Source organism: Hoplias malabaricus, chromosome 2 (genome assembly GCF_029633855.1).
Source record: "Hoplias malabaricus isolate fHopMal1 chromosome 2, fHopMal1.hap1, whole genome shotgun sequence".
Classification (NCBI taxonomy): Eukaryota; Metazoa; Chordata; class Actinopteri; order Characiformes; family Erythrinidae; genus Hoplias; species Hoplias malabaricus.
In genome coordinates this window covers 38029429-38056170 of record NC_089801.1, presented here as the reverse complement: position 1 = coordinate 38056170, position 26742 = coordinate 38029429, and the positions used below count along the sequence as shown (strand labels likewise).

The 26742-nt window shown below is 40.9% G+C and overlaps 3 protein-coding genes across 11 annotated transcripts; 2 read left to right on the top strand and 1 right to left on the bottom strand.

The window, feature by feature from the left end:
- The first annotated feature begins 73 nt into the window (after positions 1 to 73).
- Positions 74 to 4294, top strand: srsf7a (serine and arginine rich splicing factor 7a). Of its 2 annotated transcripts, none has more exons than XM_066659197.1 (8): positions 74 to 130; positions 1234 to 1456; positions 2060 to 2239; positions 2392 to 2445; positions 2718 to 2756; positions 2944 to 3057; positions 3428 to 3526; positions 3763 to 4294. In XM_066659197.1, exons 2-8 carry the CDS (start codon positions 1248 to 1250, stop codon positions 3812 to 3814), a joined length of 747 nt encoding a protein of 248 aa, XP_066515294.1. In that variant the 5' UTR covers positions 74 to 130; positions 1234 to 1247; the 3' UTR covers positions 3815 to 4294. The 2 variants fall into 2 exon arrangements, with proteins under 2 accessions (XP_066515294.1, XP_066515293.1); XM_066659196.1 differs by having other exon boundaries at positions 2715 to 2756.
- Positions 4295 to 5306: 1012 nt separating this feature from the next.
- On the top strand, positions 5307 to 16043 carry hnrnpl (heterogeneous nuclear ribonucleoprotein L). The gene is made up of 14 exons (XM_066659198.1): positions 5307 to 5520; positions 6207 to 6325; positions 6661 to 6898; positions 7366 to 7451; positions 7664 to 7760; positions 8170 to 8242; positions 12430 to 12465; positions 12823 to 12891; positions 13311 to 13573; positions 14396 to 14517; positions 15043 to 15244; positions 15400 to 15457; positions 15672 to 15767; positions 15902 to 16043. Exons 1-14 carry the CDS (start codon positions 5437 to 5439, stop codon positions 15958 to 15960), a joined length of 1602 nt encoding a protein of 533 aa, XP_066515295.1. The 5' UTR covers positions 5307 to 5436; the 3' UTR covers positions 15961 to 16043.
- Positions 15153 to 25783, bottom strand: kptn (kaptin (actin binding protein)). Of its 8 annotated transcripts, none has more exons than XM_066659174.1 (14): positions 25588 to 25783; positions 22564 to 22700; positions 21436 to 21627; positions 21188 to 21270; positions 20410 to 20494; positions 19856 to 19910; positions 18590 to 18668; positions 18419 to 18492; positions 18215 to 18321; positions 17663 to 17755; positions 17504 to 17585; positions 17191 to 17326; positions 16944 to 17117; positions 16241 to 16761 (listed from the first exon to the last, which is right to left on the bottom strand). In XM_066659174.1, exons 2-14 carry the CDS (start codon positions 22592 to 22594, stop codon positions 16624 to 16626), a joined length of 1329 nt encoding a protein of 442 aa, XP_066515271.1. In that variant the 5' UTR covers positions 22595 to 22700; positions 25588 to 25783; the 3' UTR covers positions 16241 to 16623. The 8 variants fall into 8 exon arrangements, with proteins under 8 accessions (XP_066515283.1, XP_066515271.1, XP_066515289.1 ...); XM_066659192.1 differs by having other exon boundaries at positions 21436 to 21500; positions 25588 to 25782; XM_066659180.1 differs by lacking the exon at positions 25588 to 25783 and adding an exon at positions 22751 to 22876 and having other exon boundaries at positions 22564 to 22660.
- Between the last annotated feature and the right edge of the window lie 959 nt (positions 25784 to 26742).

Genomic DNA, 26742 nt, shown 5'->3' with positions numbered 1-26742 from the left:
GCCTTTTTTGACTCTTTGGACCAATCAGGGCCCTCAGCCGGCGAGGCCCCGCCCTATTCGAACACTCAGAAGCGCGCAGCTGTGCGCGTGCCCTTCCGCGAGTGGAACGCGTGCGAGGCGGAGAGAGACGGTGAGAGGATAAATGACAGTGTCGGGTCTGGGTTTATTTAAGTCCGTTTTTAATCAAGTTTAAACGAGGTTTACTTTAACTTCTCCTCTTTAGAGAGAGCGCATCTGCTGTGAGCCTATGTTGCTCATATTCAGCTTCGTGGTCTCTTGCAGCGTGTTCCAATTCTCCGTTCCACCTTTAATTCTTCCCCGGAAATATAGCCCAAATGCAGTATTTAAGGTGGACCGGAGAATTTGAAATAAGAAGCCACTTTAAGCTTCGTGTCTCAGGCGGGATTCTGACTAGACCTTGGTCAAGTTTAGAGGTTGAGACGGTTTAACTCAAGCTTAAGGGGCTTGGGGGGTTATTAGGGTAAACATACGATGTAAATAAATAATGTAGATCTTTGTTTGAACAAAGCCGTTAGCTTTTAGCTCAGTGCCTTGCGGCCTTCATTTTGTGAAACCATTATTAGCCTAGCTCTTGTGCTAACCCCCTAATAACAAATTACTGTTCGTTTTCTTGAGATTTTATCCTGTGGAGTGTTCGGGTTTCTTTAGAGAGCATTGCTTCCAGGCGTTTTATAAACAATCTCGATAACGTCAAATCGACCTGTTGTTTGTAGTTACCCATGTTTGGTTCTAGACTGAGATTTCCGTCAGTGTTTTAAATGAGACTTTGTATTTAATAAATAAACATATTTTCCTAAAAAGGAGTACACTAGTACTTAATGTCAGTGCCCTCAGAAACATGTTTATCCATTTGTATGCTTGAATATGATGCATTTAGGTTTTTAATAACATGAAGGATCTTCATAAGCTGAGAAAACGATATGGTATAAGCTCATCATATTGTGTGGAGAAAGCATGGAGATCTCCAGCCGGACTGCACTAAGGCTACTGTAAAGCCCACATGAGAAAAATCTGCTGCTACTTATACACAAAGGCCTTGAACTTTTGTTCACTGATGTGATCACTTACTCTGAAGTGTGTACAAAAGGCAATTTGTGGTCAAGATCCGAAATCTTTTGAAAGAAAATACTTTGAAGCATGAGTTGATGTAAAAACGATGTTACAGAGAGCTTTTGACATTGAGACATTATTTAGCCTGCAATATTCTTTCAGGTTACAGGTGTGAAATGTCCTACTCATCGCGAAACACGCTGGACTGTAAAGTCTACGTGGGTGACCTGGGCAATGGCGCAGCAAAGGGTGAGCTGGAGCGGGCGTTCAGTTACTATGGCCCACTGCGGAGCGTCTGGGTGGCGAGGAACCCACCAGGTTTCGCTTTTGTGGAGTTCGAGGATTCCAGAGACGCAGAGGACGCCGTGAAGGGGATGGATGGAAAGTGAGTCAGCTTGAGTTCTATCTGCCTTCATTTGCCATGATGCACATTTGACCCTGACCTCTTCAGGGAGCCCAGGTCTGTAAGGGTGAGTGCTAGAAAGCGATGTATGTCCTTGCTTGCTTCAAAAGTGGTCAAAAAAAGTTGTGGTGCTATACTGTGATTTATGGAAACATGCATCTATTAAATGCAAGAAACCATTTTGGTATTTTTGAGTATTGAAAAATTCACACCTGGATAAATTTCGCATACAATTATCTCAGGATTAGTCCTTAGTTTATCACTGTTATCTTAACTTTGGAGTGTTAATTCTAAGTCTGACTAAGTATTTACATTTTTATTTATAATTTTGGAGTTTAAGAACTCCATGTCCACAAAGTCAGCTGTGAAACCTGTTTTTGTGTTCCACAACAATAGTTATATGTGAATCCTGGAGTCTAGACATGTGAGATTACTGTGAATCCATGCTGTTAAATCTGCATGGAAACAACATTTTATACACTGGAGAAGCAGAAAAACAACAGGCTGTTTTAAACTGGTTACAGTGTTTATATTATATTTGTCATGAGCAGCTGATAACTATTAATTTCTCTTCCTGTTTTCCAGGCTTCTCTGTGGGTCCCGTATCCGAGTGGAAATGTCGAACGGAATGTCCCGGAAGTCCCGCTTCGGTCGGCCAAGCCGCAGACAGTTTGATCCGAATGATCGTTGTTACCAGTGCGGAGAAACGGGCCACTATGCCTACGACTGCTACCGATACAGCAAGAGAGGCGGCAGACGCAGCAGGTACAAATGCATTTAAACAATACTAACATCATCACTGAGCAGAAAAATTAATGTGATCTGTAATTTCATGCTTTTGAAAATATGAAAATCACATAGAGACTTTTTTGAGACTTTGAGTTCTCATCTCCCTCTCCTTTTTATCATCTCTCTAGGTCTCGGTCCCGATCACGTGGACGTCGCTACTCTCGAAGCCGCAGCATTGAGCGGTAAGCACAAAACTGGGACTCTATGATCCAATTATGAACTTTTTAGTTCAAGTCTATCTAAAGTTACTGTAATGTATTAGTTCCGTGCTTTCCGGTGTCAAGTCTGTGAACCCAATTTTCAACATTGTTCAAACTCCTCCACATCCGAGTTAACTCATGTGTGCTAGATGTGATTGGGATTTGAAGCCAATAAGTTGGTTGGACTCCTATGACTTGAAACAAATCATAACTTCTGAATAAAAATACTAATATTTCTTGTATCTGCTCAGCAGGAGGCGTCGTTCCCCATCATACTCCAGACGAAGAAGCAGGTGAGTCTTTCAGGGGAGATTTGCCATCTTAAAATGAGTCCGGATACAGAGGGCTTAACATTAAATATTGTTCGCATTCAACTGAAAATACACAGTGGTACTTAGAGGTCATCATTAGTTATATTTATATAGCTCATTTCACAAACACAAGGTCTTTGCGTTAATGTAATATAAATGTGTTTTTTAGGTCAGCGCTTTCAGGCCGTTCCAGATCCAGAACACCTGTCCGCCGTTCTCGTTCCCCAGCACGCAGATCCAGAAGCCCTGTTAGGAGATCCAGAACACCAGTTCGCAGGAGCAGGTGAAAAATATTATGCCCAATAACCAAAAAAAAAAAAAAACACAACTAAAGTGTATTCCTACAGTATGTTTAAACACATTGGTGATGTGGTTAAACTTTTTTTATGATAAAATCTTTTACACTGAGTGTATTACATGGATTGAACATAATTTCTATTAATATTCTTAGTTAAATAGCATTTTGATTTTGCATATTTTCGGGGTAATATTTTTTACAAGGGCCAAATTTGCAATACATCTTAGAAAATATATTGGATTGCTCTGTCATGCACAGTGTAGAAATGGCATGTCTTTAATCTGAGGAATACTTAATGTCTTAATTGTTGACTTGCGCTGTAGGAATGATGTTTTTGTGTTTTATGTGTGCGCAGTCGTTCCCGTTCTCGGTCTCGTTCCCGTTCTGACTCCAGGCAGAGAGCACGCAGTGTGTCCAGATCCCGCTCCCGTTCCCCCAGCAGCAAAAGAGACAGGTGAGCCTCTCGCAGAGCCTGTCTTTTACAGATTCCTGCCCTAACCTCTAAGAGCTGTCTGCTTTTGGTGTCTGAAGTTTGTCCTAGTTTTGCACTGGAACTGGTAATTGGGCATTAGACTTCACATTAAGCAATGGCCTTGAGTTTGGCTATTACCAAATCAGATTTAAAAGCAAAGTACAACTGCAGTGAATGACTGGTTGAAGGAAGTAAGTTAACGTATTGTTGTTTTTTAGTCGTTCTAGGTCTGCCAGTCTGAGAGCCAGTCCAACACCAGATGCTGACTGATCTGCAATGTCAACCCCACCTCATCCCTATGTTTTTCTCTTATTTTGACCTCTGAGGCTTTTCTCCCCTTGCGCTGAAACGGTAAAGTCTCCCCCGGACTGGTATTCAACAGCACTGTTGGTTTCTTCATGTGTTTTTCTATTTTAAAGACCAGCATTCTCCCTTTGAGTTTCAAGTTCACATCTTTCCTCCCTCCCTGCATCCTTCGGAGACTTTTTATTTTTTATTTTTTTATTTTATTTTTTTTTCACATTTTCTGTATTTTAATGTTGAGTTTACTGTTTTAAATGATTTTAAGCTATTATTTTTAAGACTGGTCTGCTTATAGATGTGGGCAAAGGGACAGTCCACAGTGTTGTGTTGGATCTGTGTATTGTACTTATTAAATAATGAGCCATGATTGGTTAAAGTCGAGCTTAATTTTTTTTTTTTTTTTTTTTTTTTCCCCCTCCCCTTTTGAAAGTGACAGTGATCTTTTTAATAAAGTGAATCTTTACAAACCAAACGCTTTATTTTTGCTCTGACATTCTACCTGTTTTTACTTTTATTCAGTGCAAGATTTACCCAATATGTCTACACTTAACTGTGGCAGGGAAGATATATTTTAAGTGGCTTTAAATAGGGCTAAATTATGTTTGTACTTCTGAGTATGTTTTGTAGGAATATACAATAGTATGTTTATTTTATTTGAAGTAGCTGAGATCCAAAACAACAGAAAACAGTACTTTTAAGCATTGTGTATTTGTAATGTATGATTATAGATTTTTTTTTTTAAAGGTAATTCTTAAACAGCAATCATACTGTTATGCATTCAATATAATGTACATTGTCCTGTGTGCACACCAGCTTAGTAACACTGTATGATTATAGGGGACCTGCACTATGTGAAAAATGCTTTTGAATAATGCGAACAATGAATGAGCCACAGCTTGTGCTAAGCTCTTTGGAGTGGGTTTGGGAACAAGAAATTATCATCCTAACTTGACTAATGTGCTCATGACTGAATGCTGTTAAAGCAGTGCTACTTGAGATTTAAACCCCTCAGTGACACTGCTGGACTGAGAATAGTCCAACAATCAAAAATATCCAGCCAACAGTCATGAAGGACTAGACAATAATCTGCAGCAACAAGAGGTAACCCAATGAGTTGTGTCTAAAAGAGTGGAAAGTGAGTGGGTCACTGTAGTTAAAAATTGATCTTATACCAGTACACTACCACCAGACAAGTTTCACTGCAGCGCTCCACAACCCAATTCATACCTGCTGTGGGGGTCCTGACCACTGAAGTATAAGAGTAAAAGGGGGCTTGAAACGTATGTAGAGCAACCGGTGAATCACAGTGTGTAACCGTAGAGCTACAAAGTGCTCCTGCATGCTGAATGGAGTAATAAGAGGTTGTTTTAATGTTATGGCTCATATGGCTACGTTACGGTACGCTTTCTACGCTTGACTAGGCGAGTTTCGTGGGGGGTAAAGAGTAGGCGGAGGTTGTGGTGGGCGGAGACTCGCCAAGCCTCGCCCCGTCAGTAAAACTGCTGTCAGGCGCTGTTCTTTTCACAGTTCCTCCTCCGTGTTTCCGCTAGCGGTGTTCGTTTTTTGGTAAGTTTAAAACGCGGAGAATTATGGCCACGACGGCGGGACGCTACTACAGTGAGGGTGGAAGGGCGACGAAACGACAGAAAACCGACAGCGACGGAATGGCCACGGTAATGTAGAATTGTAGCTTCTTTTTCTGAGCTCCTATAGACGTCCCCCATTTAGTTATCCGCCCGCTAACAAAGGCCAGCCGCGTTGCTGTAGCTAGGGAGTCCGTGATGATTAACGGTCAAATAATGTGTATCCAACCGATGTTTTTTGCCTTTTGCGTGTCTTATATATTTATTTATTTCTCATAAGCTCATGCGTATCTACCTTATTCTCCAGTTTGGAGCTTAAACCCGTTTTTACCTCCATGTTAGCATTAGCCAGCTAGTTAGCCCTATTAGCACGATGTACAGTCTCTGCCATTGTTCTGCTCTCACACGACGTTTATTAGTATAGTACATCGTGTTTTGTTTGTAATAATACAGAAATGCACTTTAAATCAAGACTACTACAGTATCATTCTCTCTTTGAATTTGAGTTAAAACTCCACCATTTTATGGTGGTATGGGACATTATAATTTTATTTTAGGCACCGTTTTATAATTGTTTTATGCTTAAAGACATTTTGTTTGAGCGAAAGCAAATTTCTGAATTGCCTGAAGGTCGAGACGGTTTTCTCAAGTGAATAACTGATGCCATTAACTATAATAATATGTTCTTAATTCACATGCAGTCCTTTGCTACCTTACCACATTAAAGAAAATGCTCCTGCGTGGTTGCATATTTACCCATCTGTGTGTTTGTTTAGGAGGGTTATAACGACCCCCATAAGACGCTGCCTTCTCTGGTGGTACATGTCAGGGGATTGATCGACGGCATCACCGAGTCTGACCTGGTGGAGGCGCTGCGGGAGTTTGGGACCATCAGGTAAAGCACAGTTTCAAGCCCACTGCCTATTGGACCTCGTTTCAAAGGTTTAAAACACATCTCTCCATATGTATGAATAAGCAGTTGTTCCCTAACTTTCTCCATCTACCCCACAACTGCTGGAATGATACACCCACATTGGTTCTTTGTGTCTGATATATATGCAACCCCATTTGTCTGGTTCTGTGTTTTTGAGACTGACTCATTTTCAAAGTTGGCATGGTCATCTATTGGTCTGACCATTTATTTCCCACAAGTCTTTAGTGTATAAATATCAACAACATACATGCTATGATGAAATGTTTGATTTACGCTGGAGTGGCTCTTGTGTGCAGTTATGTGGTTCTGATGCCAAACAAGCGCCAGGCTCTGGTGGAGTACGAAGATATGAGTGGGTCCTGCAACGCAGTGACCTATGCTAACGATAACCAGGTTTACATCGCCGGTCGGCCATGCTATATTAACTACTCGACCAGCCAGAAGATCTCGCGACCTGGGGACTCGAGTGATGCTCCTAGCGTCAACAACATCCTGTTATTCACCATCATGAACCCCATCTACCCTATCACTACGGTAACATTGTCATCCACACACATTGCTTTATCCCAAATTCCAGAATAAATTTTGTGAATCTGTAATGAGTTTGATAATTCAAATGACTAAAGATCACATGGGTCAAAAGAAGGGTTGAATATTTATATAAAAAAAAAAACAACAGAAAGGGAGACTATTTTCCATGTAACTAAAACACTTGCATATAAGCACAGGAATGTCGTAAGGAATCTATTATTTATAGGGAATAAAATTGTTTCAAACTGTAAACGTCTAATTGATTATACATTCACATGGCAATTCCTATTCATTAACATTATAATGTAGTCACAATGGCCCTATAAACTCATCACTTTTCTAATCTGTTCATTATTTTACCATTTTCCACATAGCAACTTGTCAGTTACAATGCAGCTGTTGTGTGAAGAACCAGTGTTTAGTAATCTGAGCTCACTGCCATCATCTCTGAACGTGTTTTCTTGCTACAGGATGTACTGTACACCATCTGCAATAACTGTGGTCCAGTGCAGAGGATTGTTATCTTCAGGAAGAATGGAGTGCAGGCTATGGTTGAATATCCTTTACAAATGATTCATTATGGCTTTGCTGAGATTTGATGCTAAGTTTTAATGCTATATGTTTTACATTCACTTAAACAGCTTTAACTGTTATATATTTGACTTATTTGGCTGTGATTGTCATGCCATAAAATCACTTAATGAATTATTTCACCATTCATGTAGAAGGGCATTGAATTTGTCTGTGAATTCCTTGACTCATGCTCACATTTGACTCTGTTCAAAGTGCTCAGAGAGCTAAAGCATCTTTGAATGGTGCGGACATCTACTCTGGTTGCTGCACTCTCAAAATCGAGTATGCTAAGGTCAGTAATCAGCATTCAGGTGTTTATTTATATTAAGCTACTTTACAGTTCATTCATTTATCCACATGAAAACACAGCTTGTGATATGCTTGAGTGAAGTTGATTGGAATTATTTCAGCAATTCCAGTCCTTTCGGTCCTTTCCATTGTGCAAGAATTTCAAGACACAAAGCTGTAAAATTTCTTGTAAAAAAAACCTGGTTTGGTGTTAAAAGTACTAAAAGAAAACTACAAGCACTGATGATTCTCCATCTTTATTTTAGTCTAGCCTTGATTTTACAGAAAGCCTTCTTGATAGATGGGTCCTGAGCCTGAGAAAAAGGGATAATGGATTATGTACAGACGTCAGACATGTCCTGTGTTATAAATAGTGAATTAATAAATTAATGTTTCCTTTTCCCTTTTCACAGCCAACTCGTCTCAATGTGTTCAAGAATGACCAGGACACCTGGGATTACACTAATCCTGGTCTGGCTGGCCAAGGTAACTTATATTAACCCTCATGGAAACAAGCACACATGCAGTCTTTCTAATCAGGTTTGGGGACATATGTGGACACGCCTCCTTTAGTGAGAATCCTGTGGCTTTCAGATGTTTCTGTAAAAACAGAGTTCACACCACAGTGTTGTCACTTAAGGGATGTGACTGTTTTCTCAAATCAAAACACGCACATTCATGCATTCGTTAAAAGAAAGGCCATTTTCACAGGACACTCATGAACTGGTGGGGTTTAATCTGGACATGTACATGCAACACATGGATCCACATCAGCGTTTTACCCCTCACTTAGCTGTGCCTCACAACCAAGTTGCATGTCACCTGTTTCGTGCAGAAACACACACGAGCATGTGCCACACTGTCACTCGGTTCACTCGTGAAGCAGTGTAGTGTTTAACATTGATCCCACACATGGTTTCGGTCACTTAGCATGGCCCTGCACCACCCACACAACATGGTGGAGATTATTAAAATTTATATATTTTATTTGCTTCATAGGAATACTTCATCTTAAAGTGCTAACACTGGTAAAAGCAAACGGGGCAGCTTGGCTTCATGCTAACTGCTAAATCTCTAAATGCTGTTGGCATTTTGTGGTGCAGTGTTCTTGTCCTTGTAATGATACCATTTTGGAGCCTAAGATATTCAATGGACATGTGTTGAAGTGTGATTTTTAGCACTGTGTTTAAGATTTAGTAAAACATTTAATAAGATTTATTCTGGTGCTTTGTTTGAAAAGCATTTATATGTAGGATTACTGTTGTTTTAGACAAAACAAGACTAGCGAATATTATATTGAGTTGAGTTTTTGAGTCAGACATCTTATATTTTCAGAAACTCTGAGATGTTGTGCAGATCTCTAGGTCTAGAATGATAGCCAGAAATCAGTTAAAAGTTTGTCAAATGTATTTCCCTCTTATCTTTATTGTCGTTGGACAAGAATGGTGCCTAATGTTTGCGTCTGTTGCGTTATACTGGACGAAAAAAGGGTAATCTGGGTTGAAGCAAACCTAACATTAGGCACTAGACACGTTTACTAAACTACCACATTTTTATTTATTGTAGTTTAACTGTAGTTCAATCTAGGGCTGCACTATTAGACAAGAGTTCACACATTTTAGCAGTTCAGCTTTTGCAAATCAGTCAGTGTTTATCAGACGACGTCTACGGAAACAAAGTAAAATAAGCTGAAATGAATTTGTTCGGAAAGGTAGGATTATATTTTGGGGAATGAAATGGTTAAGGGTATTAATGTGTATGTGTAAAGTTTACTGGTGATTTTCGTCTAACAGAAAAATGTGCAAATCTGAAATTTGTTATAAACATACACTGATAGCCCTAATGGTGCAGCCCCGTTTCCACTGCTAAGGTTGTAACACGTTATCAGTTATTGAACCTATTTTAGGTTTTAGGAACCTATTTTGTCTAGTTCATCATTATTTGTTCAGAAAACATACAGAACGGATGCTGTCATCGTTTTTATTCCACGGACACGTTCAAAAGCAGATTTATGCACTCCCAGCTGCACGTTCTTCAGCGTACAAACATACACCGAACATTTTCCTCAAATGCTACTCCACAGACAACATGGAACAATGAAATGGAGGCACACTGAACCCACAACATCGTATATGCTCCAGAGACGTCCACTTTCCAAAAATACAGAGTCCAGTCACATGGAACAAACACCTCACTACAGCTGACATTCTTCGCTAGCATCTTTTCCCTCCAGATGACTGCCCTCTCTCTGATTTAGCATCATATTTTGGGGGATGGTCTTTTTTCTCTGGATAACACACATCAGCCATTCACAGAAGACCTTAACATCACAACAAACCAGCCAATCAGCCTGCAGACATGACACGCAAAGACACTCAGATTTTCAGAGGATATGGGAGGATCATATATATATTTTTTTCCTGTTCTCTGCTAATGCCTTAATGCCGGGGTACTTTGCCTACCTTTTTGCTATTGCTCCTCCACTTTGATGAGAACATGACAGATCATTTCTGAGCAGACATTGCCATGCAGGATTTCTACAACATGAGGGCCATGAACAGAGATTGCCATGACATGCCAAGGTCACATTACCATGTCAAAACACTAAGCCAAGACTGTTTCATAACACCAAGTAGATGTTTCTAGATTCAACATGCCAACCAGGACAGCACATCGAGCCACGATCGTCACTGCACGTTACATCAAGAGTGCTGCAATTTAAAAACCATGAACAGACGTCACGGCTACATTTCAAGCAGATTTTACCACTGCCAAGATTGTCCTGTCATGCCACCATAGAAGCAGAGGTTTCACAGCTCTAGCTCAATGCTCATGGCTTCACATACAGATAACAGCACAAACATACCAAGTGACCAATCGCCACGTCGTGAACATCATCATGAGAACACATCAAGCCTCACGTCCACGATCACAGTAGTGAATTTCACCAGACCATCACCAGGACACCACTGCGGCCAACAGTACATTACAGCACATGGAAAGGATCACTGGGGGTTACCATGGAGAACCAAGCACCCAAACACGTAGCTAGAACTTCGTCATCCTTTCCTAAGACCTCTCTTATCTCTGTGGACTCAGGTGCTTCTGTCTCTCTTTCTTTCCTTCCTCCATCCCTCCTCTTCCTCTATTTGTTAACTCTGTTTCATTCTGAACGCGACGGTTCGTGTTCTCACTGCTGTTACGCCTTCCGTGTGACGCAGGTTTGGATTAGCTTGACCGCTGCAGTGGCGTCTGTCCTCAAAAACCGGCGCTGTGTCTGCAGCCCCCTTCTTCAGAACGGTAAGCACTGTTTGTGCCTGGAAACCCACCTGTCCTCAAAGCACTTGGAAGGATAACTAAAAAGACTAATGAAAAAAACAATGATTGTTGGCCGGAAACCAAACCATGGGGTTCGGAGCGAAAAGCTTGCAGGCAAAGCGTCTCTCTGGGTCATGTGGTTACACCTTGGATTCTCTCAATTCTACCCACTGTAAGTAAGTGCCGCCGTTCAAATGTCTCATGTGATGACTTTTGTACGAGCTGTTCTGCCACAGAGGGCCCTTTAGCCCTTTGCAGGTTCAGCTTGCGGTGCATCGTGGATTTATTATTATTTATTTATTTTTTTAGTTGTCATGGTCTTTGACTCTGTGCTAGCTGTGCTTGCATTCTGCTAAAAGATTTTCACCCCTGGCCTTAATACCTTAAATAAAGATGATTCCCTTTCTACCTACTAGAAGGTGCACTCTTGTTTCTTGTTCTTCTCGCGTTCTTCAAAGAAGTGTTTTGCCTAAAATGCTAACGTTGCTAATGATTACTAAAAGCTACACGGGATAAGATTAAAACGGTTATTGGTTTTACTTCAGCCATTGCAGGTCCCCACAATAATACATTATTAGCAACATTAGGAATTATACTGTATTTTGAGTAGCCCTGATTTAGATGGGTATCAGCAACTACTTCAATAGTCCATGACACTTAAAACATGATCACACTGAATTTGTTAAAGAAAATGTTTTTGAAATAAATTCATACAGATAATCCAGATATCAAGGACCCTTTTTTTCTTTAAGTAATGAATTAATATATAAAATGTTTCCAAGACGTCATTGAATGACCAACCACACAAACCTGATTTTAACTATCCAGTGTGACTATGGCTTTACAAAAGACATGTCTTCAAGTTAGTTCTCTTAACTACAGCTACGGTAGAAATGGTAATTTATAGTAAACTTGGATCTTTGACATGGATACATTTGGGCTGTGCTTTACTAAGCTTTTTATTTACTTATTTTTAATTGTTTTTCTTCTTGGGTTTTCTAGAAATGCAATCTGCAAACTCATTGGCAGGTCCCTAAACCCGGCAAAAAATGTTGACTAGTTGAGCAGCCTAAAATACAAGTGTAAAATGTTAATTGAATGCAGCGACTACTCCAGTATACGCCCGTATTAAAATTTTGATTTTAGCCATCTTAACTCTGTGTAAACTACACGTCAAATTTGACACCATTGTTTTATTTTAATCTGGCTATCAACAGATCTTGAATGTCAAACTGAATAGTGAACATTAACCTTTTTAGTTGTAGTACCCCTTTTTTTTTTTTTTTTTTTTTTTTTGGTCCCCACTGTTTTTGCTTTCTGCTGTGTGTCTGATGTGTGTACCTGTATTTGTGCAGATGCTGATTCAGACGGAAATTGGAACAATGCTCAAGGTGTGTTTGTGTGTGAATGAATGTGTGTGTGCGTGAGAGTTGTCGAATACGTCCAGGTTTTTGAACAATGTACACATTAAAACTTTCAGTTTCAGAAATGTGAGTATAGGTAATTTAACCCTTCATATTTCTAGATCTCTTGCAAATTCAAGGTGCTCTTTTTATATCATGTAAATGTTGTCCCACCCACCATGTAATGTTTACAACTAATGCAAGTCATAGGCTCTCCTGCATGCCAATCACAACTGCACCACACCTCTGCCTTTAGTTTGATGATCTGATTTGGTTCCTGTGTGCTGCCCTTGAAACCAGTTTGGCTCTGCTGTAGTTTTCACCTCTGTGTATTTTCTCTGTTAGACCCCAATGCTAACCCAAACAAGCGCCAGAGGCAGCCAGCTCTGCTTGGGGACCACCCACCAGAATATGGTTAGTCACACACTTACATACACACTTGCACAACTCTAACACGGCAATGGTATACCTTCCCTCTGCAGCGCATGGTCACTGCACATTAGCCACTCTCATTTAAGAGGTTTTGGGTGGTGGGTTTATTTATTTTATTTTTTTAAAATGCGTTTATTTTGTGGTGGTCCAATAAAAATGTTCATTCGTGCCTCTTGTGCTAAAACCCATGTCTTAAACATGACCTACCTTTGGCCAATAAACTACAAGGATCAAGCCCCACAGCAGCGTTCCCCTGTCTAAACAGCCCTGTTTAGTATGGCCAGTTTATTAAAGAATTTGTAAAGCACTACATATTTTCCCAAAGAACAGAAGCTGAATTGGAGTAATGTGTTTTTGTAACGTAAACTGGTCTTTAAAGCTCCTGTCTTGTGTATTTCCAGGTGGACCTCAGGGTGGATATGGTCACTACGATGACACGTATGGCCCCCCTCCCCCTCACTATGAAGGACGACGAATGGGCCCTCCTATTGCCCGTGGCCGTGGGGGTCCACGTTATGGTGGTCCTCAGTATGGCCATGGACCCCCACCCGAATATGGCTCTCAGACAGAGTCTGCTGTCATAATGGTGTACGGCCTTGACCCCTACAAGGTCAATGCTGATAGAATCTTCAATATTTTCTGTCTTTATGGAAATGTAGAGAGGGTGAGTAGTGTGGGTCTTGTGGTTCTGAGGTTATCACAAGACTCTTGGATTTAATATCACTTTTGGTGCTTTTCCACTTTGTGGGATCAGCTCAGTGCACTTTTAGCTTGTTGCTTTTCCACTAGCACAGCTTCTGCATGAAATGGATCCAGTAATGTTGCAAAACCCCATCTCTAACAGGAACTGCAGGCTTTGAAAGTAAGGCAGTAGTAAAGTTGGGCTCCGATTACTCATTGTGTATTTGCGTGTTTTTTTTTTTGACCGAACACGAGGCTCCGCACCCCAGTTCTCTCAGATCAGTTTTTCTTGTTGCACATTCGGCTTTCACTGGGGTTTTTTTTTTTTTGCCTGTCATTGGCCTGAGGAATGTTTAAACGTCATTTTATTTAAAAAAAAAAAAAAAAAACTAAAGGTAATGTTAACAAGTGACAGGTTTGTGCTCGAGCTCTGCATTTCATGGTGATTGAGAGGTCTCTGGCCAATTAGCCTTCTGTAGGCTTTACACATGATTTAGTATGTAATCGACTTTGGACCAGGGTTCCAGCGACCAGGTACTAGATTTGGCCAGTGTAAAAGCAAAAGAGTTGAGTCGTGTAGGTTCCATGCAGTGGAAAAGTAAGCAAGGTGTCCACATTATATATTCAGTACTGATACGTCACTGATTTCTCATTGTTTAGTTTCTTAGGTTTCAAATTATGTGCTCTCTTCTGTCAAATTTACTTCGCTTTCCATTTATTATTTAACATTTTTATACATGTTCCATGTGCGATTAGATCTGTGCAGCAATGAGTTTTTATTTTATTTTTTTTCCTCTCTCTGCAGGTGAAGTTCATGAAGAGTAAGCCAGGTGCTGCGATGGTTGAAATGGGAGACTGTTATGCAGTGGAGAGAGCAATCACCAATGTCAACCACACCATGCTTTTCAACCAGAAACTCAACATCTGGTATGTGACAAACTAGTTACTACATCTGTAATCAGTTGTTCTACCAGTTGCTTATATTAAAGTAGGATCATTTGAAAAGACCATATAAATGGATTGAACTAAACTGTAACAAATTATACATGTTTCAGTTTCTAAAACAACGAACGAAACTCCTATCAACTCACCAAATACCAATTCAATGGTTGAATATTTTTTTATTTTACTCAAGTAATTATTTAAACTTTTGATAAAAGCTTCTTTTACCCAGTACTGGTTAAAAGCCTCTGGTTAAGAAGATAACATCATGTGCTCTTTAATTTGTAGCCTGTTTAATAATACGAATCTCCTCAACAATATGACCTGATTTTGTTTTATACAGACACTGCAGTCATTTATATTGTTTTAGTTTGGAGGTGGGAGCAAGTTTTCAAAAACTGGCAATGGTGAACTCCAGAGGAATCAACACCATGAATAACTCTGCTATGTTGTCTCAAGTGCGATGTGCTGCTGTTAATTGACATGCTTATTCTTTTTTCCCGTCTTTAGTGTGTCCAAGCAGCAGACTATAATCCCTGGACAGTCGTATCAGCTGGAAGACGGCAGCAGCAGCTTCAAGGATTTCCACGGAAGCCGAAACAACCGGTTCACATCCCCAGAGCAGGCAGCCAAGAACCGCATCCAGAGACCCAGCAACGTGCTTCACTTCTTCAACGGCCAGCCAGACTGCACCACAGAGACGTTCACTCAGGTACAGCCACGTCTCCTGATCAGTTTTCTTTTGTTCTACAGCTTGGTGTTGAAACAATGTCATTTAAATACAGTCCAAAATCCTGTGTAGTTAGATTTGAAATGTGCATATTTTGTAAGTACTGATCATAGGGGCATTATCTTTTATTTCCACAGATGTGTGAGGAGCTCGGGCTGAAGTGCCCAGCCAATGTAAAACTATTCACAGGAAAGAGTAAGTGTCTGCATGTGTGTATGGTCCATATTTTCCTAGGGCATAATGTTGAACAGTAACTTCAATTGTCTATAATCTATAACTTGCATTCTTTTTTTAATGGGGTAAAAATAAAACACACTTTTTGGGTCAGAACATTACAACCTGGTTTGCCGCTCTTGTGAACTGTCAGTGTTATTAATGTATGTGTTTGTTAATGTTGGCGGGGGCGCAGGTGAGAGGAGTGCCTCTGGTCTGCTAGAGTGGGAGTCAGTGAATGATGCCATGGAAGCACTTGCCTTGATGAACCACTACCAGATGAAGAACCCTAGTAAGTTCAGTCTGTATTTGGGATCAAACTGTGTATATTTTTTATGAAGGAACTGTGCTTTCCCCCTACTTCAAAATTCATGGCTGGGTTTTCTTGTTGTAAAAGAAATATTAATTTCCCCTTCTCTTCTACAGCTGGTCCATACCCATACACACTTAAACTGTGCTTCTCCACGGCACAGAACGCCAACTGAACATTTAATGAGCCTAAAACTGACCTCCGCTAAATCCCGACCCCCATCGTGAAGCCCACTAGCAAAGAGCGACTGAAGTGGACAGAGAATTAATTCCCCTTAAAGAAATAACTGCGTTTCTTTTGTACAAAAATTGTTGGATGTTTTATTTTACATTTGTCTTTACTTCCTTTTTTTAATTCTTATTTACATTGTGTTTTTGTTCCAGCCCTTGTATCACGTTGAAATCTGAAATGAAAGTAGAGATCCAATGTTTCTTTTCTTTAAATAAACACAATCAGTGTGAGCCGAGTGTGTGTTTGTTCCTCTGCTTCTGAAACAGATTCTACTCTTGTGGGAAGGCTTTAAACTAAATGTTGAAACATTTCTAGAAATAGTTGATGGCATTAAGCCACAAGAGCATTAGTGAGTTCCTGCACTGTGTTTATTCTTCGCTCCAAATCCTCCCAAAGGTATTGAATGGGGCTCAATTACTCCAGGGTGTGGGTCCACTCTCCCAGCCCAATGTGGCAAGCGTTATACCCTTCCAGCAAACACTTGGCATAGAGAATAATAACATCAGGGCCATGTGCAGTTGCTTTAGAGCATCCAAAATTCTAGACCTACAGGCTGTGCAAGAAGCAATGCATGAACCTTAAGGTATCGGAATATTTTGGGTCCAGATTATGAGGCTGAAGTGCTCACCACTTTTTTTCCCCCAGTATTCTGGTTGTTTAGTGGCTGGTCTTCAAGTACAGACATTTTTGCTACTTTGGAGGCCAGACGTTGCAGGACGAGGTCAGCTGTGCTGGAGAGCTTGTGCTGAAGAGAGAAAGGAAAATGTGTCAAAGTGTGAGTCCCACACAAGTGTCAAGGTTTATTTACTGCAGAGCACTTAATGGAATGTATCATGTATTCATTTGGGTAACGTGCCACAAGGGGGTGCTACTCTGCTTTAAGTCTTTGTTATTAAAAATGAACCATGTTACTGAAGAAACACTAACCTGTAATATGTGCAGTCCTTTAAGTGTGAGAATGGCCAGTTCCTTAAGGCCATCCCCTGTGAGGTCCAGGTAAATGATTGACAGCAAGGGGCTCCTGAAGCTCCGCCTCCACATCAGCTGAAACTGGCCCTCGGTAGTGTCAGTGGGTTGCTGGAACTTATAGCACAGAAGATCCTGCGGAGGAAGAATCAAGAGCTCAGACAAATTAAACTGAAATCTCCAAAGAAATGGGGTATGTGTGTTTTACCTGTCCATATGTTCCAAGTAACACCTCCAGCTGTCCGTCAAAATCCAGATCAATAAGTAAAGCACACAGTACAGCGTCACACTGGTCACTGTCTGATAAACACAGCGGCTGGCTCACACCACACCTCTCCACATCTCTAAAATACACACAGGTTTTACCAGTATTAGGACACTACATATATTAATACAAATTATATGCCCCACATACCAATCAGCCTAAACATGATCACCTGCATGGTCCACATGTTGGTGACCTTGGTGTATGTGTATATATTACTGGTAATAATTATTAACACTAATAATTATTAGCTAACCTGTAAACCACAGCCATCTCAATAGTGCTGGTCACCAAGAGATTATACTCTGTCACTTCAGTCACCTCCTTTTCCTGAAGTCCTGCAGAACAAACACTTAAGAAAAAACAGCAAAAGAGCAGGACACACTCTACCACACAAATACACACTCCCTCTCACCCTCTGTGCCGTTGTGGGCTTCCACCTTCAGTGGGAAGAGTAACACTCTGGATATTGGACTGTCCTGCTGCAAACGCCAACTCTGAAGAATCTCTGATACACACACACACACACACCAATCAAGTACCAGTCTTGCTTCAGACCTGAACAGGTCCATGGCTGTTTGTCTTTTAGGAATGATCTTTTAAAGGAACACTATGCAAAATATGGATTTATTGCTATTGGAGCTCTGCTTAGTGCAATTCATTTTTACAGCACTGTACTGAAGTCAATGCAACTTTTTCTACCCACCTCCAAATGTTGCATAGTGCATAGAGCAACAACAGAGGCTCTTTTCTTACTATTACAGCTCAGTGGAGCATCACAATAATTTTTAAGCTTTAATTTTAAGTAAAAACAATGCCTAGTGTTCCTTTAATGTGTGGAAAGCCGTCCTAAAAATGTATGTGAAAAACTGAAAGCCAGCTCAGCTTCTTAAGAAGAATGTCAGCAGTAATGAAGGTAATATACATGTATAGCTTTCTTGTGTGTGCCTGAGAATGTGTGTGTTACCAGGTCCTGTCTGGTTAACAAGAGCAAGTCCAACACAGCCATTCTGGCAGCCAAACGCAGTGAGATGACGCCCCTCGCCTATACTCAAAACATCCAGCCACAGCACACTGCAGGCACAGACACGCATACACACACACACTATTAAAAACATTTACCATAACAACAACTATTTACAATTACACACAATGTCACACACAAACTCACTCGCTGGGCAACTCCTTCAGCTCAGGGAAGAATTTCTCCACGGGCTGTTCCTCAAACTGGTGCAGAGAGGCATTCTACAGAGAGATAAAGCGAGAAAGATTATACACTAGTTACAGTAGGAATACAGTACAGAGTGTTTGTTACATGTCCAGAGACTCAGGGAGTTCGAACCTCTTTGTAGAGATGAATGCACTGGTCATGTCCACTCAGGAGAAACACGGTATCTCTCTGACCTTCACCAAGCTGCAGCCTGCAGAAAAGCACACACTCAATGTGTACTTCATATTGAAGTGTGTACTTACCAGAGGTGGGTAGTAAAGCACTACATTTACTCTGTTACATTTACTTGAATAAATATTTGGATACATTTTACTTCCAAGAGCAGTTTTAATGCAGTATACTTTTTACTTTTACTTGAGTATATTTGTGAAGTAGAAGAAGTACTTTTACTCTGTTACATTCTGCTTGCTACTTAGTTTTAATCGATCCGTCCAATGCACAATCTCTTTATTTTGTTATTTGTCAAGACTTCCAACAAAGGCTCTGTCACATGACAGAGTCTCACCAATCAAATGTAGCTACTAGCGATGTTTGACTCAATTTCACCAATCAAACAGAGCTTGAGAGCCAGCTGCTGTTAAAGCTGAAGTCACTTTACTGAGTGAACATGCAAACACACACACACACACGCAGTTTATGGTTTACAGATACACTTATTATCTGTAAGCGCATATCCAGTTCGTGGTGGGTCCAGAGCCTACCTGGAATCATTGGGCACATGGCAGGAATACACAATGGAGGGGGCGCCAGTCCATCACAGGGCAACACACACACACACACACACACCTATGGACACTTGAGTCGCCTACCAACGTGTGTTTTTGGACTATGGGATGAAACAAGAGCACTCGGAGGAAACCCACGCTGACACAAGGAGAACACGCCACACTCTTCACAGACAGTCACCCGGAGGAAACCCACGCAGACACGAAGAACACGCCACACTCCTTACAGACAGTCACCCGGAGCGGGACCCGAACCGGGACCCGAACCCACAACCTCCAGATCCCTTGAGCTGTGTGACTGCGACACCTACCTGCTGCTCCACCGTGACGCTCTGAATTTGTTCATTGCTGTTTTATATTTTTGTGCATTCAGGTGTATTATTTGACGTCCTGATTATTAAACAAAGAGGTTACTCAGTACTTGAGTAGTTTTTTTTATTTAGTACATTTTACTCTTATTTAAATAATTAATTGGTTGACTACTTTTTAGTTTTACTCGTGTCATATTATTCTAAAGTAGCATACACAATTTTTGGCTACTCTACCCACCTCTGGTACTTACTGCATATTTGACATGTAAGTGTATACTCATTGTATATTTGATGTGGAAGTGTGTTCTCAGTGTGTATTTGATAAGGATGTGTGTGCTCACTCTGTGTGGTAGAGCTGGAAAGGGGTGAACTGGAGTTCCAGGTTCAGGCAGCTCTCTGTGAACAACAGCAGCACATTCTCTTACCCTACTTTTATCACACTCCCTAGAGTATGAGAATACAACACAATACACACACATACACAGAGAACTCTACAACAATTCACGGCTAAGTATCCATCAAGCTCAGCATGCCATGATTCTCAAATCAGCCCTCATAGTGTCATATTTTAACAGCTCAATCACACAGAATAGTGTCCCCTTGTGTAGCAGTACCTACATGTATGAACATGAGTTACAAGCCAGTTCCTTGAGGTGCTTCTAAATTTCATAAATACCTGCAGAATCAGCTCTGACAAACATGTGACAAGCACCACACATTGGCCTAGAATTCTTCTAATTCTCCGTCTCTAGCTTTAAAGGATTAAAAAATGTATTGATAATTTTGTATAATGAGTATAATTAGTTTTAAAACCATTCATTGTCCTGGGCTCAATTACTGTATAACACCTCCTTTATTACAGGAGTAGGAGTGTGTTTTAATATAAGTGACCCACGTGCAATGGACTCCAGGTTGAACTCTGATCCTGGCTCATAATCACAGTAGATGTTCAGAAATGGCGTTGCTTTATCTCCTGAGTCCTGAGAGAGAGAGAGAGAGAGAGAGAGAGAGAGAGAGAAAGATTCATTTACTGTCTGTAACTTTTCAGTTCAGGGTCGTGGTGGGTCCGGACCCTACCCAGACTCACTGGGTGCAAGGCGGGAACACACCCGTGAGGGGGCACCAGTCCTTCATAGGGTGACACACTCTCACAATCACACACACCCACACACACCCACCTATGGACAGGTTTGAGTCACCAATCTACCTAATAACATGTGTTGTGGGCCGTGGGAGGAAACTGGAGCGCCTAGATGAATCCTAGAGCAGTGAACTGCGACACTACCTGCTGAGCCACCGTGCCGCCCCGAAAGAAAAAGATGAGTTTGGAATATTAATATAATTCCAATCTTTGCCAATTCCAGACTCCTAGTCTCCCATCACATCAGTGACATGCTTGGAGGAGAACAATAACTGTCAATTCTTATAAATGTGCAGACACCCCAACATTTTCTATGCTGAGGAATAGAGAGGGGGATGATAGAGAAATAATAATGGGGACAAAGTGTGAGAGAAAATGATTGAATGAGTGTGAGATAGAGACAGACTAAAAAAAGGGAGAGAGAGAGAGAGAGATTTTCATTTAGTCTTAGACAAAGAGGGAGATGGGGACAGAGATAAAGAGAGATGGGGAAAAAGAGAGAGAGATGTTGGACTTTGAATATGAAGCTTACCTTGATAAAAGTGATGCCCACCACCAGGCCTCTATTCGGGGGAGATTTGTTGAATGCGTCTATGGACACAATCTCAGCATCAACTGTGTGGGGGGAAATAAACAAACATCTCAGAACCCTCTGGGCCACGCCTGACATTGAGCTAAGAACTCGTGAGCCTCATTTCATTCCATGCACTTTTATGGAGGTGATTTAAACTGTGGGTAACCAGTGGGTGCGGCTTAAACCTGCCAATGAAGGTGGAGTACCTGGGATGTAAGTAAACTGCACCTCTTTGGCCACGGGTCTGACTTTGTGCTGAATGTCCTGATACCTGAAACACACCACTTTCCCTTTGAGAGTAGCGGCCAAAAGCTCCTGGTCCCCGGCTTCGCACATGCCATAAATATTACTCTGCGACGGGAAACGAGTGAAACTGTCCTCGGCGAACGGACACGACCCTTCGGAATCAGGCAACATCATTAAAACCACCATAAACCACAGTAAAGATATTGTGGAAACTGAAAACACTGAACGCTTTGGCGAGTCCCAAATCCCTCCTCACGCCCTAATCCCTTATTAGCGTTCAATAGAGGTCCGAGTCAGTAACGAAGGATTAACGTTCCTTAAGGGTTTATATTCCGATTTGAATGGTCTTAATAGTGCATAAAGGAACTTTAGACTGATTCCCGAGCCATCTGACGTGACCTGGGGTGCCATACATGAAATCAGAAGTCCCTAATCACGACTATTAAGACAATTTCTCATCTAAACGCATGTTTTGTACTTTTTCGTATTGTCCTTTACAAGCAACGCGATCATAAAACTGTGCCTTTAACACCTGCCTTTATTAATATTGAATAAGACGGTACGTTTAGGCCCTTATTGATGACCTACATAGTGCACTACATAAGGGAGTGAGGATCCATTTGAGATTCGGCCATTGCTTTGAAGCGCTGTGTATACTTCTCAAAATAAAAGTCCTATTACTTCCCAGAACATAGCATTATATAGCACATTTAAAGATTATTAAAATATTGACTTACAGGACATACACCAATATCACATAGTTTAGTGTTCAGGGATATGTTGTTTTTAAATAATCTCAACTAATTAAATGTTTTAAATCATCAGAAGTCTTTTATCTTGATATATGCCTTAGAACAGAAGGTTTATGGTTGCTGTTCATGTTTTTGTCCAGTGGGTGTCGTTGATGTGCCCTGCTTTAAAAGCTTCAATTATTGATTCCTTATTTACGTTAAAGAGTCTCTGCTTCGTAGAGCTCCGTTTCTCCGTCAACTCTTAATTGTTTACTTGAGAATTTAAACAACAAAACTTGATGAAGAGTGTTGTGACGCGAAGTCGTTAATTTTAGAGAAACTTCTGGATTTCTTTACCGTGGTGGTGAATGGAAACAGGCCTCTCCATGTCTACAACACATATCCAATATTTTAGATTTTCTTCACCAGCAGTTACTTCCACCAGACCGAAGAGCTTTAGATGGAGTGATGATGCTGTTAAAACACTGGGAAATCTATAAAACAATTACTCTTAGAATAATTAACATCAAAATGTACATAAAACCTTTTCTCCCCGTATCTGCGTGGGTTTCCTCTGGGTGCTCTAGTTTACTCCCTCGTTCCAAAAACAGGTTTTTCGGTGGACAGGCGACTCAAAAGTGCCCCTAGGTGTGTGAGTGACTGATTGTGTGAGTATCTGTTGCCCTGTGAAGGACTGGCGCCCCCTCCAGGGTGTGTTCCTGCCCTGCGACCAGTGATTCTCAATAGCCCCCAAACCCACAGCAACCCCGAATTTGATAAGCGGCCACAGACAATGAATGAATGTATATAAAACAAAGTTTTAATGTGTTGTTTTTATTGCTTTCAGATAGATAGATAGATAGATAGATAGATAGATAGATAGATATGCTGAATATGTTTGTACTTCAGTCATACACATATGCTTACACACACACACTGGTCTCTGCTGGTCACATTGCGGGACTGTATTCAGGTCAGAGCAGGATTAGGAAGCTCTCAGTACACGGGGTGGATGGAGGGAGAAAAAGGGCAAGGGGGGGTTGGAGAGCGAGAGAGCGAGAAAAAAGAGGGGGATGAGAAAGCTGAAGGCCTGAAGTTTATGAAATGAGAACAGTGATCTCTACACATTCTTTGTTCCTTACATGAAGAGAAAGAAGAGACCAAGTGTCTTGAAAGAAATGAGAAAGAAAAGAAGTGATAGAGGAACACAGAAAGTGAACAAATAATGACATAGAAGAAATCATAAGAAAGGAGGAGAAGCATAAACATCACCGTTCAGAATAACAATGCACATCTCCAAAGTAGTAGCTTACACAAGAAGGAAAAAAACTTAAAAAGTTAATGTAAAATTATTTTATTTCAAGGTTTTTAGGAGAGTTTCTATTGGTTCTTTCATGAAATTTTCAGTGTGAAGGAGAGCTGCTGTGTTCACATGTAGCAGACTAAAATGAACAGAAATAGAGATACTCGTTTTGCTTGTACAGCATACAAAATAGTAGAGGATCATCTCAATACAAGGGTATAATAAGCAAATAATTGTGATACTGTCCTATTATATGTGACTAATATCAAAATTAGGAATTAGACAGAGTTGTCACCTCAAACTTAATCTGAATGATTTCCACTAGGTCTTCTACAGCACTTTTATTGACCCCTGACCCTATATTATCCGAAACCCCTCTCTGAAAGATGTGCAGTGAGGGACAATGGTCTGTGCGCCGAAGAAGCTTTGTGTTCGTCTTCATCCATGTCCAGGTTCTGACCACATGCTGCTCATGTATGGATTCCTGTGAGATGGACCACTCTAAGGGTGGACTAGTGTAGGGGTACCAGGATTTTAAAATGTGCAGTGTTTCTAATAAACCAGCCAGAGGTGGACTAAGCTAAGGCAAAGTGGCCTCATAAAACTGACAGTGAGTAAGTGAACTTTCCAACTTCTAAACTACGTCTTGGAGTTTAGGGGAAGTTTGAAGGGATAGAATAAAAGAAGAAGAGTGGAAAGAGAACGAGTGGATGACATACAGAGAGAGAGTGAGTCAAGGAGGGTGAGAGATATAGAGGTAGACAGAGAGAGAGAGAGAGAGGGTGGGTAATCCTGTTTAATTGCTTTAGACTTGTGTTGGGTTGACGGTAAGGAGATTGAGGTGCTCTCTGGGTCATCGGCTAAAATAACCCCACACACACCCGGTCGCCCAGGCAAGGCCACACACACACATTGCCATGACAACACAGCAACCAGACGGTCACCATGACAGCAGCCGTCTGTCTCTCCAGGTGTTTCTCCTCATCCCTCCGCCCCTCGACACCTGTCTCACTTCAGTCAGCAGTTTGGGCTCAAGTTTCCAACTCATAATAAAGACATGCAGTCATTAAAATATATGGCAAAGCAAAATCTCAATTCTCCAAAAATGTAACTTGTTTTGTAACTTTGTATTTTTTAAAAAGAAACTTTGATCAATTTCTATATGTCCATGCAATTTTAGTCCAGTTCAAAGGGCAGTCTGTGCAAAAATATTCTGTAATATAATAATAAATAACAACCAAAATGGAGATACAAGGTTTCATTCCAACACCAATGGCACGCTAGTGTTCTGCAGTCGCGGTTTAAAAAAGCGTAGTGTATTAAGCATTTCATTTCAAAATATGTGTAACAATTTTGCACATTTATATATATATATATATATATATTCTTTTTGCACAGAAAGAATTACCACACTTTCATTCATTTTTCATTTCAATAATGAAGTTTTCTAAAACTGCACTACGTATTTATTTGTTAGAAGTGGAAAAATTGGCTTTACTGAGTCAAGGGGATTAATATTTGCTAAAATACAGTGTCAGTATGCTGCTGTGAGTCACGCTGTAAAACCTGAACCAGTCAGAGCTGTTGGGTTGGACCTGGCTGGAGATTTTGGACCATGTCAGATGTCTTAACATATTATTTAAAAATCTACAGAGGCACAACCTTGTTTCCCGAGTTATCCTGGTGCATCGTAGCTGTGAGAATCCATACGGAACTGAAAGTTAGAGAATGAAAGAAAATACATGTTGCTGAATTTGGAGCAAGTAGGTTGAATCGAGTAAGTGTCACTTTCCATTAATTTATTCAATGTCTGTAACTGCTTATCCAGTTCAGGGTCGCAGCAGGTCCCGAGCCTACACGAATCACTGGGCGAAAGGCGGGAACACACCATGGAGAGGACGCTAGCCCTTCGCTACTGTGGGAGGCTACTTCGCTAATTAGTCTACTGTGGAAGAAAACCGGAGCACCTGAAGGAAACTCGTGTGGACACGGCGAGAACACACCAAACTCCTCACAGACAGCCACCCGAAGTGGAACTCGAACCCACAACCCAAAGAAGCTGAAATGTCATTCAGTACCTTTGAGTTCTGATCAAGATCTCTTTAAACTCTCCTTCACCCAAAAGGCAAACGTGCCGTCAATCAGCAGATTAATCCACTCGGGGAAATGGACCGCAGCACAACCCACGTTACAAAATGTGCTTCCACACGTTTCATGACACTCTCTAGTTTCATAAAACTATCCACTGAGAGCAAGGTGACGGCGGACCACTGTTGTTCCACTGAGGGCAAAGTTGGAGGTCCACTAGTGTATGCACAGCGTTTTCTGAGCGAACCACTTGTGATTAAACAGAATTTTAGACAAAATGCCACATTTGAGCACTTTTCCATTCGCAGTCCAATTTACATTTTTTCCTTCATTAGGTTCTTTTGTTATTCTTTATAAATATGATTAGTAAATAATATTAATCCAGCACAGTGTCAACATTTTTATCATAATCATTTTATATCAGGCTAGTTATTAGCTATTAGTTTATTTTCCACAATAAAAGTCTCTGTGAATTTAAAATCTTTAGAGATTAGTTATAATAACTAATTATATAGTTATTAGTTATAATTAGTTATTAGACAGTAATCTAGGGTGACCAGATCTGAGATGATGACTACTGGTGTGCAGACTGACCAATTAAATGTTTACAGAGAAGGTTATCGACCAATAACGGTAGCTCTACAGTCAGACCGTCCAATCAGAAGATTTTAGGCTACTTCACCACGCCCCCTTCTCACTCAAGCGAACCAATCGGAGTAGGGGAGGGCGGGACTAGTTTGTGAACGAAACGCTTCTGCAAGTTCTCTGTAAACTCTAGAAAAACAAAATCCCGGTGTTACACCGAATTCTGTGACCGTCGAGTTCTGTGACCCTAGAGGGCGCTAATTCATGTCCAACATAGGGGCCCCAGCTTTTGAGAGCTGCCGTCAGAATTTGCGACCCCACTGAATATTAATTACATAAATGTACTTAAACCTGAATATTTATAAGGTTTATATGGAGATTCAGTGGCGGTCACACATTCTGACGGCAGCTATCAGAAATTGACCTCTATGCCAAAGCTATGAAGTAGCGCCCTCTAGGGTCACAGAATTTGGTGTAACACCGGACGTTTGTGAAATTCCACCCAGACATTTTTTTTTAAGTTTGAAAAAGAGGACATGTCCGGGTAAAAGAGGACGTCT